Raw genomic sequence first — 16,040 nt, forward strand, 5'->3', positions numbered from 1 at the left:
CACAAAAACCTAGTTATCCAAGATCACAATGAACGACACTAAACTTTGGCAAGCATGGCTTGGTATGTTGTAAAACTTAAAATTTGACAATTACTATTCTTTAACCTTATATATTGTCGACAACAAATTTCATAATTATATCTTGAGATTCGTAAAATAAGATCATAAATGATTTTATATTAATTTTGATAAAAATGGAGATACAAATCTTAGTGTTTTCCTTTAATTAAGAATCAAATACAAAAAATAAAAGTGGTAACTTGTGCGTAGTTTTCTTTTCTCCGTGTTTCGCGCGTGATCGATTGAGAAGATTGCTTTGATGGTGATTTTTTTTGTACTTGATTTTCTGTAGATTTCTTCTCTCCAGACTTTGCGCTTTATTAGTTGAGAAAGATTTCTTGACTTTCAAAGAAGGACTTTAGCTTGATCTTTTCTTTAATAGGAGTAATAACTTATTGCTCCTAACACCTAACAAAAAATTTAATAGTAAATTGTTTATGTTGGTGTGATTTAGCCATTTTTCAGATTTTGAGAGTTGAATTCTGCTAGTAGTATCTTATTTTGGAGATTGGGTAAGTTTCTAGGTTTTTTTACTATCTTGGGTAAAGCCCTATTGTAGTAGGAAGAGTCAAATTAGGAGCTAAAGCTTTATTTAAACTATGAAAATTTGAATTTTATTTAAGTTTCCATGACATTCTTTTGTCATCATCCATAACCTAACTAATCCTTGTTTGTATATGTATGAGTGTATGCTCTTTGTATCGATCGATTGGGCCAAGTTCGTTAAACACGTATCAGTTTTGTTTGGTGAGTCAAAAATTTGCATTTTGTTTGTGTTCCATCCATGTTGATTTGATAATTACCTAGTTGACGAGGCATGTTTGGCAGTGAGTTCCTTCATGTTACCATTATTAACAATTTTATACATAGTTCTTCTATATCTAGTAATCACTTGTGTATTTATCATCAAGTTTACAAAATAGGTTTGTAGCATTTTGTTTGTAATTGCTAATTTTGTGTGTATAGGGCTCCCGAGAAAGGTAATGATCTCTCTTTGGACCAATCAATGATAACAACCATTAGTGGACATTATTCTAATGGAGGTTGAAGATTGGGAAGATTTTTCTTTGATGGAACAGCTTTGGAGGTTGATTTGCAAGACATGAAAGATGATGAACACATTTTTCTAATATAACAAAACATTTGAGATATATCTTAAATTGTTGTTTCTGGCTATGTATTTATGTTTGCCTCTGTTCAAACCGAATGTATAGCATTTTGTTCTTGTTTCAGGATTCCACAATTTCTAGAACCATGAAAAGGAAACACACCAATCCCTTGGTATGATCAAATGTACATTAATTCATCATTGTTTGAATAGGATATTGATCAAAATGATCAGTAACATCTCGGGATAGAAGATGAAGGAAAATATATAAGGTTTTCTAGTGAATTCTATGTTTTCGATTGAGGGAAGGGTCCTTTATATATAAAAAGGGAGCGTTTGGAGGCCCTAAAGAGAGCCAAATATTTTTCAATGTAGGGGCTAAAAGTTTCGGATTGAGATCATCGTCACTTAAAATAGCTCATTCTGAAACTTCTAACCCTAGTTTACAAGTTGAAGAATTGTGGACTGTTGATTATTTGTAAACAATTTTTTATAGGGTTAGAAGTTTCAAAATGAGTTGTTCTTTTGTGCAGATAATCTCCTCATCTTAGAAATCATCCTCCTCACAAAAATCAGTTCATTCCGAAACTTTGAACCGATACGTTTGAAAAATGTTTCGCTCTCTTTAGTTTAAGGCCTCACACTTCCCATGTATATAGATTTTGGGATCTAATGAATGCCTTACCGAATTGTCCATATGAGATGATCTAAAAAAGAATGGATTATTAGACTAAAACACATGTGAGCTCATGGTCTCGTGACCTGTACTCGGCTTGGCATGGCATGCATGCTCATGTTAGTAGTTACCATAATCCTTGTTCTAACTTAACTTTATGAGATTACGACAATTGGAACTTATAAACCATAAGACCGCTATTTTCTTGATGGAAAATACTTGAGTAACATTGAAATTGACATTGTTTGGGACATTGCTGATGTGGATCATAGATACTTTTCATCGAGATACAAGTGAGAAGCATCTATGGTTCTGTACACACCAATATTTAAAACAATGTCAATTTCAATGTTACTCTAGCACAACTCTTTCTTGAGCTATATAGGATTAAAATTTTGAACAATAGAATAAAATACAAATGTAGATTTTTTTTTCTTCTTTGCTTTGATTTTTCAATCACCGAAATGATTTATTAATCTACAAACTACATGAATCTCATGTTACCACTGAATAGAAGTGGAACTTACAAGTCCCACTCATCACAAATATAAATGAGAATAAATAAAGTTATGAAATACGATTAATAGGGATTGCATGACCAACTAAACTTTCACAGTTTCACCTCCCAAGTTATGCAAATAATAAAATTCCTAACGGAAATGTAAATTATTCATATAACCAAAGTAAAATATTAAATGAAATAAAAAACCTGGATTTTAATTTTGATTTTTTTAATTTTTTTTTTTTGCTTATTGCGGGTATCCCTACCCTTCGGGTGAGCCTAATCTCATGGTCACATGCATCGCCCCTTTCAAAAATTCCTATGTGCAATTAATTGAGTCAAAGTTCAATCGAATCCTGGAAGGTGCTCCTAAGGAATTCATAACTTCGTGGGGTTTCAAACACTTGACCTACCCTTCCTAATGAACTTCCTTTATAACCGTACCTAACCCTAATCATAGTGACAAAGTCAAACTCAAGAATAATTTGGGCAAGGAAAATATTTGAAATTTTTTTTGGGAAAAATAAAAAGTTTATATATATATATATATATATATATATATTGTAACTATTGGACAAGAAATTGGGATTAAATCCTGGATTGAAAGAATTGCAAATTAATTGTGATTTAAAAAATAAAAAAATAAAAAATTGGAGAATGTTGTCACAGTGACCCTAATTGATTGAATTGGAGATTTCATGGAAGCGCGTGGAGGAATCTACGAGCTAGCTGTTTCAAGATTCTAGAAGGTCTACTTATTTAAAAGAAAAGGATTTTGTTTGTTTTTAAGGTTCTATAAGATTTACTTATTAAAAAGGGGAATTTAGAAGTTTCGTTACCGTAAAACAGATTTGTTTCACTAAAGCTGAGCTTCCACGTACGTCAAAGTCGCTAATCATTCTTGGGCCCACTGACCCGATTAATTTTTGTCCAATTGATGATGGCCTTACATCAACAATTGTAACAAAGTCAATCTAGACAGTTTGGATGTTGATCTTGATGATTCATGTTTGATCGTCTTGATCGATTATTTATAATCTTTGGCTTTCATGATTGTAAAATTTCATCGAGATGATTGGAATAAAGATCTATCTACATAGGGCTGTCAATAGATTGAATCTGGCTAAGTATTAGAAGGAACTGTTAACAAATTGGGTCTTATCAGATCTCAATATTAATATCCCAAACCTGATCAAAACAATAGGACTTGATCAAATCTAATTTGATGTATAAAATCTAAATAAACTACATATATTTAAACAGATATATCATATGATTTATATAATTTCTAACATATTTTCAGATAAGGTCCTTACCAGATAAAGACGGTCAATCCAGATTGGATCCTAATCAGAATCCAAAGCATCGATCCAGACCTGAAGTACTTTGTTAAAGAATAATGCTCAAGTGATATCAATAATGTACCTAGTATCGCACTTTCTTGACATGAAAGTGTAAGAACCATAAATGCTTTTCATCGAGAAATGAGTGAAAAAACATCTATGATTCTACACAATTCCACATCAAGAAAGTGTGATATGAGGTACAATCTTGAGGTAACTCCACCACCTTTGTAAAAAGTCTAAAAATGATCTCAACTCTCGATAATCACTTGTAAAGTATTTTAAAACATCATAATTACAAAACGTCAAGATTGTTCTTCGTGCAATTATAAATAATTATAAGAGTCGTGCTGCAGTGTAGATCGACTCTCACATCGTTGATGTGGATATACATAAGAAACCATAGACATTTTTCAGAAATTAGCACAATTCTTCATATGCCTTGACAAATTTCTTTAAGCAGTTACAAAAACCTTGTTATCCAAGATTACAATGAACGACACTAAACTTTGGCAAGCATGGTATAGACACCTCAATTTGAACGGGCCACTTCTCGAAAGGGCCCAAAAATATCGATTTTCCAAATAAATGGGCCAACGGGCTTTAAGGGCCCAAGTCATTGAAAAGTGACATTTTTACTAAACCGAGGCCCCTAAGACCTCTCAATGGTTTAGGAGGCCCACCAAAATGACTCGGCCTACCTTACGCTTTCCCAATATTCACCGCTCTGCCTCCAAAATAAAAAAAACGCCAAATTTTCGATAAATTTCACCAACGGGCCTAAAAAGCCCGATTCGCCAACACGTGACATTTTTTATCAAACTAATGATTGCAAAAATCTAAAAAAATTAAAAAATTAAAAATGTGAGACTTGGGATGCCTACCCCTCCTCTACTACCACCGCTCCGCTTCCGAATCCGCAAAAACCATAGGCCCACCTAAGGCCCACAAGCCCTTAATACTTTCCTAAATCGATTTCTCATTTTACCCCTAGCCTAAAATCAATCCCACATCACCTAAAATCTAAAACCAACCTATACCATCAAAATCCATTCCAAAATAACCCTCAACCAATCCCTAAAATCCAAAACCATTTCTAAAACCCAAGCCCAACACTACAAAGCCCACAAATCATTAACCATATCCAATTCATTATCCAACCCACAACCCTAACCCATAAACCACAACCCACATCAACCAATCACTCTTTTATCATCAAAAGATGACACATGTCATCACCCCATCTCACCTCCCTTACCCAACTACCTACCCCATTAATTTTATTTAAATCTCATCTACCCACACATCAACCCATCACCTTTTCTCTCAAATCAAACACATCTACCCACACCCCTAACCTATACCTCCCCTAATATACCCTCATTATTCCCTACAAAACCCACATCTACAATCTAAACCTACATCATCCTCTCAAGTCAAACACTCAACCTCTTCCATCAACTTATCTCAACCCTTCATTTCCAATCAGTTTGACACATGGCATCATCTCCCTCACCCTCCCAAAATATCATCAACCACCTCTTTAAATCCTCCATTCTCTTAAATCAAATACTATTTAATCTCAACCACCATCTTAAACTCACCTCACCAAACACTCCACCCAAATGGGTTGGGTAGGATCCAAACCATTTGGGTCAAAACTCTTCCATTTAACCCCCCTTCCCTAAATACCCTCCAATCTCCTCTAAATTACACCCACTTCTCTCTCAAACTCATAATCATTCTATCATTTTTTTTCACTTTACCCCATTATATCCCTAAAATAACTCCTCAACATCTATAAATACCCTCATCCTCTTCCCAAAAATTCCCCTAACTTTTACTACAAAAATTCTCCCCTCCCACTCTTACAAAAAAAAAAAATACTACCAATTCTCTCCCCCAAGTCTCACAAAAAAATATTATTATACTCCACTCACCTCTTTCATCTCTTCTCTACTCCTTCAACTACAAAAAAAAATAACATTTTCCTAAACTACTAAGGACCTTAGAAGACATCAAACAAGAAGAAGAAAAGAAGGATTGAAGCTTCAAGGTGGGTTCAAGGCAATCCCCCCCTCTCTTCTACACCTTCTCCTCCTCCCTCTTCTATCACCCCTCTCCTTTTCATTTTATTTTTTAGGATGAATGGACCCCAAGGCTAAAGGTCTATAAGGGTCATTTCCATCAATGGAATGACCCTATGATCAAGCCGAAAATGAACACTTATCTAGGGTACAAATGCACCCACGTGGCATGTTGTCTTTCACATCTCTTTAAATAAAAAATGACCGAGTTGAGTTGAGATTACCACTATTTAGTGGGGAGAAAAGGGTGCCTAACACCTTCCCTTTTCTCCAACCGAGTCGCTTACCCCTTATCTCAAAGATTTGATCCGTACCTTATCCATTGAGAGTCACTAAACGCCAAAATGTCACTTTTTCAAAAAATGTACATCGGGTGACCATTCACACCTACTTACAAAAATGAATGGTGGCGACTCCAAACCATCGTAAATGTGACCGTCGTAATGACGAAATCACGTGTCTACACATGGCTTGGTATGTTGTAAAACCTAAAATTTGACAATTACTATTCTTTAATCTTATATATTGTTGACAACAAAATTTCATAAATCTACTTTGAGATTTGTAAAATAAAATCATAAATGATTTTATATTGATTTTGATAAAAATGGAGATACAAATCTTAGTATTTTCTTCTGATTAACAATTAAGTACAAAAAATAAAAATGGTAACTTGTGCATAACTTTCTTCTCTTTGTGCTTCGCATGTGATCGATTGAGAAAATTGCTTTAATGGTAGTTTTGTTTGTACTTGATTTTTTTATAGATTTCTTCTTTTCGAACTTTGTGCTTTTTTGGCTAAGAAGGATTTCTTAGCTTTTGGAGAAAAGGCTTTAGCTTGATCTTTTCTTTAATGGGAGTTCGAGTTTTTTGAAGAATTTTGCTTCGTTTCTGAATGAAGGCTTGAGAGCTTCTTCTTCTTTAGAGGAAGGGCTTCTGTCTTTTGAAAGAAAATAATCTCAGTCCCTTTCAATTGAGAGATGTTTTATTATTTATAGACTTAAAGGTAATTTAGCTTTCCAATTATTTTCCGACTTAAAGAGTTTTGATTGTTTTGTCTAAATGCTAAGCTTGTCCAAATCCAATTTCAAGGATTGTATGGATTGTTATTTAGTCAAACTCATTTATTTGGGTGTAAAGCAGAATACTTAATATGTAGATCACTTGATTTTGTTTAAATCATCGATTTTATCTGCAAAAACCAAGACACAAACTATAATAAGTCTATCCCAATCAACGGCTCAAATTTATGTAAACCTAATTTGATTTTTATGAACTTTTTCAATAATTCAGAAAGTCACATAAATTTTTTTTCTTTTAATTTTGATGCCAACATATACAACAAGTGTTCTAGCAATAGTCGTGTTGTCTTACTAAGAACAACTCATTACAAACTCTCTATTTACCCTCCTTACCTATATTTTGGGTGGGAAAAAGAGAAAACCGCTCCCTTATTAATAAATAGACTGTTGCAACAAATAATTTATGGACTCCAAGAAATGGAGGGAAAAATTGATGAAAATAATGGAAAAGTATAATACATACGACATTTGTCTAATTTGTTCTAATCTTTCTTTAAAATATAAAGGGTATTTAATTGAAAACATGATATTTTTGTAATAAATGAAACTTTAACCCAAAAGAAGAAAAGACCGCTACAACAAATATTTTTTTTAATGTTCTCATATAATTTTTCTTCCCTATACTTAGAGATAGGGAAGAAGACACCATTAATGATGTTATAAGTAATCAAAGTTTATATATATATATATATTATATATATATATATATATATATATATATATATATATATATATATATATATATATATATATATTTTTTTTTTTTATGTGAATCAATATATAGTAATCAAAGATTTCACTATCTTTGGACCATTATAGTGACTGGTTCCTTGAATTTGATATAAAAATATTTTTTTGTTGGAATTTCCTGGAACTCTTGTATGGAGATGGACGTGAGAACAAATCCGATTAAATGTAGACATATTTCTTCCCAGCTAAACAAATAAATAAATAAAAAATGGTCAAACATGTGTCACAACTATTTGTAGGTGCGTACTTTAAGCCATATAATGCACTAGGCGCAAGTTAACGAGACCTTAGATGGAGAAAAGTGGATCTCTTGTTGGCTTCTTATGAGGAAATCAAAATGATAAGGTTCTAGTCCACCACAAAACAACCCAAAGTGTAGCTTTCAAGCTTTTGGGAGATTTCAGATACTTTCACCTCCTTCACATTAATTGATCCTATAAAACTCCACATATCAAAAAATTTGATAGGGAGTTGGCTTGTTTTTTTTTTTTATATTCATGAAGCCATGGCTTCAACTTTATTATCTTATTTTTATCTTTTAATCTCTATTTATTATTATCTTTGTTTAATTAATGGATTTGGTCTACATATTAAAGAATCTGGTATTAAATTATTTTTCTTATCAAGGAAAATACTATAAATGATTTCATCTAATTAGGCCAGTTGGTGGGCCATCTCATTGATCTAGACTGTTCGGTCTAGGCTTCATTTCTATATTGGTACATAAATTAGAATATCATTTCGTTTGGATTTTCTTAATTATCTTTGATTTCTTTCACGATGGTCAACAATGGCTCCTTCGTTGTATGTTTGTGTGATTCACAATTTAACAGTACTTTTTTATTCACCAAAGTAAATGTGATCAAGTGAAAAGTACAATAATTAATGGGCATGTATATGTATGATTGAAAATTTGTTGGTCATTTTATTAAGAGTCGTGATTTTGACACAACTGGTTGAGTCGATGGTCAATCGGACCCTAGAGAGTGATCTCAAAGAGTTCATTGCTTCGTGGGGTTTCGAACACTTAACTCACCTTCTTGAGGAGTTTATTTCTGAGGCTCAACTTATCACTCATAACGTGAAAAGGCCCATATTCGACGGTCCCAAGCAGTTGATTTTTACGGGTCAAAATTGTCTAATTAATGGAGTATGAGAGAAATTTGATAGCACTAAGCCGTTGAAGTTGGGGAACATAAAAATTTTCTACGGCCATAGACCGTCGAAATTAGATTTCTAAAATTCATGGCACTTGGACTGTCAAATTTTCCAGTTTTAATGTAGTGACTAGGCCAACCCCTTGGGGTTTATTTTTCTGCATATTAGATACCAATTTCGTCACAACATTATCACTTATTATAGCTTATATCTATTGAAATTTAGACCCAACTTCTCTTCCTCATGTTTTTGAGACATTTGCATGTGAATAAAAATTATTTCAAAAGAAAGTTAAAAAAAACATTTCAATTGCGTCAAGTGTTTTTTGGTGACACATCGAAAAAGGGAATGCATCTCCCAGCATAAGATCTGTAATTATTTCTAGTAATAGATCTCATGTCTCACAATGGTAGAAAAAAAAATAAAAATAAAAATAATCGTAAGATTATGGAAGGCAAGAAGATACCTACCACCGAAAAAGAGATTTTTCTTTCAGTATGGGAATGCGATTTGTAACAAAAGAATAAATGCGTCATATTTGTAACCAACAGCAGGAATTGAAAAAAAGAAGATAATTAATCAAGATTATCGAACATCCATGGAAGAGATAGATCACAATTACATACTAATGAGGGAAGTAACCAAAGACAGGAATAAGCCTGTATACACGTATCGATCATTCATTTAGTATTTTATGTGATTCTAACTAACATAGGATGGTGAATCTGACTTGGGTAGATACCACACTAGTACTTAAGAAAAGGGAATATGAGGGAACGGTTGGTGTTGTTGTATATCAAAGCGAAGGGAGAAAATCACCACACAATCAAGTAGATTTTAGCAAATCTGATAAAAAAAACTGAAAACATGGTTGAATGGCATTATATTAATTGTACTAATAAAAGGGGGTCTACCATATAATCCCATCAAAATCACCTGAGTAGCCTCACTGTCATAGAGATTTTAGATATAAAATCCAACATCATTGAAGCCTTCTTTGGAAGAAAAAAAAAAGTGGTAAAATAGATTATGGTCAAAATATTTAGTAGATAAGATTTTATTTTATTTTATTTTAATAACCATATATCCCTGCAGACAAAGATCGGGTCTGTATCTAGGTTTTGCCAAGTCCATGGACCGTGGTCTTGTCCAAGGATTATTCCCTGGGCACATGAGACCCACACATCACATGCACCAGGTAAGTGAGGGTGCGTCCTCGCGGGTGGCCTATAAGGAATTAATGCTCACACTTGGATATCTAACTCATGACCTACGAGAATTAATCGCTTATCAATCTGAAATTGCTATTGAGCCAAGCCCTCAGGGTTATAGATAAGATTTTTGATGAAAATATATTATAATCCACGATAGCTTTTAAATCAAGAAAACTTTTATAACATTTTCTTGAGTCAAATGATCAAGAAATTAAATAGTAATTGTTGCAAATCTCAATGTACTTGATTAAATCTACAAACTAATATAATATTAAGGTTATATTGACTAACATTACAAACTTGTTACTTATAATAAGATTATGGTTGTTAAGCCAATCTAGATCGTCCATTTTGATAGAAGATCTTCTTGATTGTCCAAGGAGATGATGTTCATGTGCTAATCTCATTTGGAGTGTTATAAATAAATATTGGTATGGCAATATAATCTTCATAATATGTAATCCGTGGCGTAAATGTCTACCACAAACGTTTAAATATCCTCTTCAGAGTAATGTTCCAGTGCTACTCGCTCTATTATAACCATTAAAGACTCTACTGTATACTACTGAATATCACACCTAATTGTTGGCCCACATACACAGATCAGATAATCAATTAGTTGGCCAGTCTATTATGACTTATGGCCCAAGAAACAAACCAACAAACGGTGGTGCAGCAAAACTTCGAATTCGATGTTACAGTGGATCCAACAACCTTATTTAACTACAAAATTAAATTTTGGTCCTGATTTTGTCCTTTCCCCGAGCCGAATCCAAGCCGAAACGAGCCGTTCAGCTAACTACGTCATATTTTTTGGGTTCGCAAACGTCAAAGGGTGACGTCATCGAATCAAAAGAAACATTTGCTGTGTCATTGATTCTTCAAGACTTTAACGTTCCCATCCAAAAATGCTACGTGGCATAATCTCCATGACAAAAGCCCACAACTCGACATGATTAATGATTTCTCCACTGTTGGATTCGAACATTTCTAGGCCTATTCTCAAGCCCATAAAAAAGATATTTTTATAATAGTCTGATTTGATGTTTATCAGATGAGATCAGTTTTGGGTCTGATCCAATTTTTATATGATTGGTACTAAATTGACCTGATCCGGCCCAATGAAGATGATCCATTTAGTATATCTTATTGACAGTCTTAGTTCCACGTGGAACGACCAAAGCCAGGCTTCGACGAAGGTAGCGTGGCAGAAATTATTGAAATATTAATTACAAAGCTTTTCTTTTCTTATAGAACCTTCTCTCTTCTCATTTCTCCTTAGCTTCCATTTACTCCATCAAAACTCCCTCTTTTTCTTCTTCTCATCTCTCTTCCACGAAACAACCTTTTAACCTCAAAAACCCACTTCCGTACACCTATAAAAAACCGCCCCTCACTCTGGTTTTCCTTCCACAATCACAAACCCATCAACTTTCTTTGATACTCTTTAGTATCTATCTATCTATAGATGGATAAATTAAGTGTTCATCAAAGAAAAAGCTGTAAACAAGCCAAATCAAAGAAAAAACCAATCAAAGTTGTTTACATCTCAAACCCTATGAAGGTTAATACAAGTGCTTCAGAATTCAGAGCTTTAGTTCAAGAGTTAACTGGTCAAGAATCAGATTTAGCCGAAACAACTAGATTCTCTAACACATCTCATCATCAAGTTTGTGGCCTTCAAACAGTTCCTGATCATGGAGTTGTAAAGGAAGTCCAGACTGGAGTGATGAACCCACATAGGGATTCGTATTGGAGCTTTGATTCTCATTTTGAACCGTTGGAGGATGTCTTCAACTCTCAAATTCTTGAGACTTTCAATGGGTTTTGTCCTTCAACTTTAATGCGTGATGCTCATCATCAAGTAGTCGATGTTCAGAAGCCTTGATGCAGTGTAAATTTGTGTTTTTTTTTTTTATAGGTATGGAGTTGTATCTTTCTTATCTGTATCAGAGATATACATCTAGTTAGATTATTATAAAGTTGAATCTACTTTTGGGTTGCAATATATTTATATACATAGTATGTATGTATGTATAATGTAGTTCTCTGTTGATTCTGAAAAAATGTTTTCTTGAGAAAACCAATTTTCCTGAAAATTGATTTTGAGAAAATAAATTTTCTTTGTTAATGTTTGATTTTGCACCTTCGAAGATGTGGGCTCTGGACAGAATTGAAGGGAGAAGCATAATTGTTAAGCGAACCACAAATCTTTGGATAATCATGAACCCTCTCATGCCGGTGTTTGGATTAATTTCCTACTTCAATCCATACATTCAGGTCGAGAATTTTGGTTTTTCGCATTCTTTAGTTTCGATGAAATGGGTTCTGTGACCCAATTTCATAGGGTATTGGGTAGGAGAAGATTTTTTGCAAAAAAAGAAAAAATGTTTTCTTGAAAACATTTTTTCATGAAATGGTGTATGATGCAATAAGATTAGCTTTACACTATCAGTGTTCCCTTACTTTTATTCTTTGTATTGGTTTTAGATGCAAGTTAGGACTTTCTTCTAGAAACAATGGGTTGCATTGCAATCTAACTACATTCGTAAGTTAGCATATATCACCAAACTAGGAAGCCTGCTTTGGTTTCTAGAATCTGATTCTCGCTCATAATCCTGACTCTGATTCCAGAATTAGATGTTACATTTTGGATTGGATAATATAATAAGTGATTCTCCTATAATTAGAACAAAAAATCGACTCAAATAAAAAGCTAGACAGGATCAATTTCTAGTGATTTTAGGATTAATTTATTAGTATTCATTTTAAGATGGGACAGAAACTTGGTTGATCAAGTTTGAAAGCGCTTTTCAGTTTTTTTTTTTTCTATTCTTTTTTCGAAAGGACGACCGTTCATTGTGAAACACTATAGCACGTGTTTCAAAGTACTGTTTTACGATGCCTTTTTAGTTTATTTATTTATCAAAATTCCAATCGATACACTATAAATGCCTTCAATGCGTTCGTTGTCTGAGTCACCCAAGTGTTCTACTAGCGTTTTGATCTCTCTGATTAATGCTGTCAATCATTGTCACCAATCAAACGGACTGATCAACGTCAGCGAACACTATCAATCCTTGATCAATGTCTCCGATTGAGGTAAGTACTGTGTATTTTTTTTTAATCAACAACAATTGTAGACGAAGTGATTTATCACCAATAAACACTCAAATAATGTGTGCTTCATCCACATGACACGATAGCTTAAGCAAAAAACAGAACTAACTAAGCTATCACACTATTCAATCTTTTTATGGTCATACAACCGTGGGGACAAGTCTCATCCCTAATTAAGTGTGATAGGGATCGATCAACGTTCATGTCTGACATTGAATTTTAAGCGTAATATGGGGAAACTAATTTTTGTATATATAATGCAAAAAAAAAAAAACAGATTCTGGATTTTGGAAATCAATTTTTTGTAAAATCTGATTCAAAGTAAGGGAGATAATGGCATTCAGCAAAATCTTATGTTGAGAGCAGCTATGGTACATGTTCTGTTTTTGGGATGGGTATATTGCATTGCTTTCTAATTCTTGTATAAAATTTGATGGACCCATGTATACAAAAACTTATGCACGCTTCCCCTAAATGCCATGTGGATTTTTTGGGCCCACCAATAACTTTTGATCGACCTCTCGATGGGCCTAAAAATTGAAAATCAGATCGGTTGTTAATTTGCCTGCTAGGTTTGAAACAGCATCAGTGATTAAGCATAGGGAAAATTACTTAATGCACGGGAGGTAGGGAAGTCTTTTGAAATGCACCCTGAGTTTTGGGGCGGTATCTTAATTCTTAACAATCCAGTCAGTAAAATATTTGTTTCTTAATGTCCCCTCACTGTAATGATTGACAATTCAAATTGTTGAGATCAACCATTCAAATAGTTGTTCTTGATGATTTATGGGAAAACGTCATGATCCACGATGGAAACAAAGATGATATCAACAATTTGAATGTTGATCTAAAGATTCAAGTTCAAACCTCAAGATCGAAAATTTACAATCTCTGATCTTGATAGTTATAAATGACCAATTGGACGTTACCAATCGAAAAGGGGGCATCAAGAAAGAAAAAATGTTCACAAAATGGACCCATCAAGTTACCAAGGAAAAAGTAGGGGTGACTTAGAAAGAAGTAATTTTCCCTTAATAGTATTACCCATCATACACTACAGAGTTCACATACTGTGTGGGTCGAATCTTGAAATATTAAGTGTACAGGGTTGGCAAAAAAAAAAAAAAGGTGGGCTAAAAGTCTACAGGTTGAGTGGGTCGAATCTTGAAATAGTGTGTCACATGGCACATTTGGCATAAATAACAAGGGACGAGCATCTGTGACGAAGTCGTGCGCGGCCTAGGCAGTGTGTCGTGCGACCTGGGCAATGTATCTAGGTGTGCCTAGGTTGGAATTCACATATCATATGATGTCATTTTCACTTTTTGATCCATTCGTAAGTCAACATCACGCTATCTTATCACATATTCAACTTGCCAAGTATATACTTTGTATTGCTTTTTTTACTTTTTCTTTTTCAAATGACCATTTTTGTTATTACTTTATCCTAGACTAAGCTAATGTCCTGCCTATTCTTTGCCTTGTTTTGCCCAAAACAGTTTGTGCCCAGCCCGCGTGCGACCTGGGCAGCAATGTTAGGGGGAACGCTCATGTTGGATTTGAAATATCAGCCCTGCCTTGGCCAGAGATTTTGATGCCATCCCTATGCCAACATTGTGTCTGTTTCTAACCCGTCTAGTGCAACCCACATCCAACCATTCCCTATCTAAACCTTGCATTATTCAATTTAACCTTTGTAAATAATAGTAAACACTTCAAGATGAATAATGAATATACATCTTGTTTTAATCCACAACACTTGTGGAGACCAAATAAGTTGAATTGAGAATGAAAGAAAGGTGGTAGGAAACAAAAAAGGGTTTATCGATTTTTGTTTTTTGTTTTTTAATCTTTGAATTTGCCATGAAATATGATCTAGCATCAAATACATAGTTTAAAACAATAGATGGAATATCTAATTAGCTTCAAAAGTGGAATAATAAGTAAAATTCAGACAGATTTTTTCTTTAAAGGAAAGAAAATTCCCGGGCTATGGTATCATCACCTATAGACTTTACTAACTAAGCTAGCTAGAACCTGCTATCAATGTGTGCATTAAGAGAGAAACGATGGACAAAGATAAATTATGGCTAAACATTAAGCGGTGGGACCTGAAACAATGTCTTCAAATAAAGATTGATAGACGAATAAATGTAATGTTAAGATGCATAAACTACAATTGTGTGTGACAAAATGACAAATTACTTTAGAATGAAGTGAATCTCTTATCCAAAGCAAACCCTCTCAATCTAAAAATAAATAGTTCCAATTGATATGAATCTCTCAAGTTGGCTTGAATAACAAAAACATTGGTAAGAATCCAATGAAACCCCGAAGACTCTATGTTCAAAAATAAAAGTTCATCTCGAGGCGTTAATACCCCTGAGCATTTATTATAGACGGATTACCTGATACCCGACTAAACCTGAACTTGAACCAATTATCCCGATTCCTAATCTACTTTTTTGTTTTTAATACTGACATTAGAAATCTGGCATACCATATATTTCTTCCTAGACAAACGAACCATATCCATTTATATATATAACGTATCTATATAATAAAACACAACAGTGGACCCCACCCCTTTGTCTCAAGATTTATACCACCAAAAACGTATCTCGAGGACACTTGTCCCTCATCTTTTGTCTTCTCTGTTCTTCTCCTTCCTAAGAATACCCCCAACTTTATTGTCTTTTCTCTTCTGTCCCTTTCTAAAAACACCCATACAACTTTTTATATTTCTTTTCCTGTACTCCCCTTTTCCAATTATACCCTTCCAAAGTTATTGTTTTTCCTCTTTCGCCCCATAAACCCCAAAGAGGATGCCCGTGCCGTAGGTATGGGTAAACTCTAGTGTATCAATATAGAAGGCAAACATTATGGCATCAAGAAAGCAGTGCTAATAATATTAAAGGGTGATAGATGGATTCAATACCC

General features: G+C 33.9%; 1 protein-coding gene across 1 annotated transcript; it reads left to right on the forward strand.

The window, feature by feature from the left end:
- Positions 1-11,448: 11,448 nt before the first annotated feature.
- LOC147397000 (sigma factor binding protein 1, chloroplastic-like) lies at positions 11,449-11,868 on the forward strand. The gene has a single exon (XM_086450179.1). It carries the CDS (start codon positions 11,449-11,451, stop codon positions 11,866-11,868), a length of 420 nt encoding a protein of 139 aa, XP_086306305.1.
- The last annotated feature ends 4,172 nt before the right edge of the window (positions 11,869-16,040 follow it).

The sequence above is a fragment of the Akebia trifoliata genome, chromosome 8, assembly GCF_017979445.1.
Source record: "Akebia trifoliata isolate Shusen 1 chromosome 8, ASM1797944v1, whole genome shotgun sequence".
NCBI classification, from domain to species: domain Eukaryota; kingdom Viridiplantae; phylum Streptophyta; class Magnoliopsida; order Ranunculales; family Lardizabalaceae; genus Akebia; species Akebia trifoliata.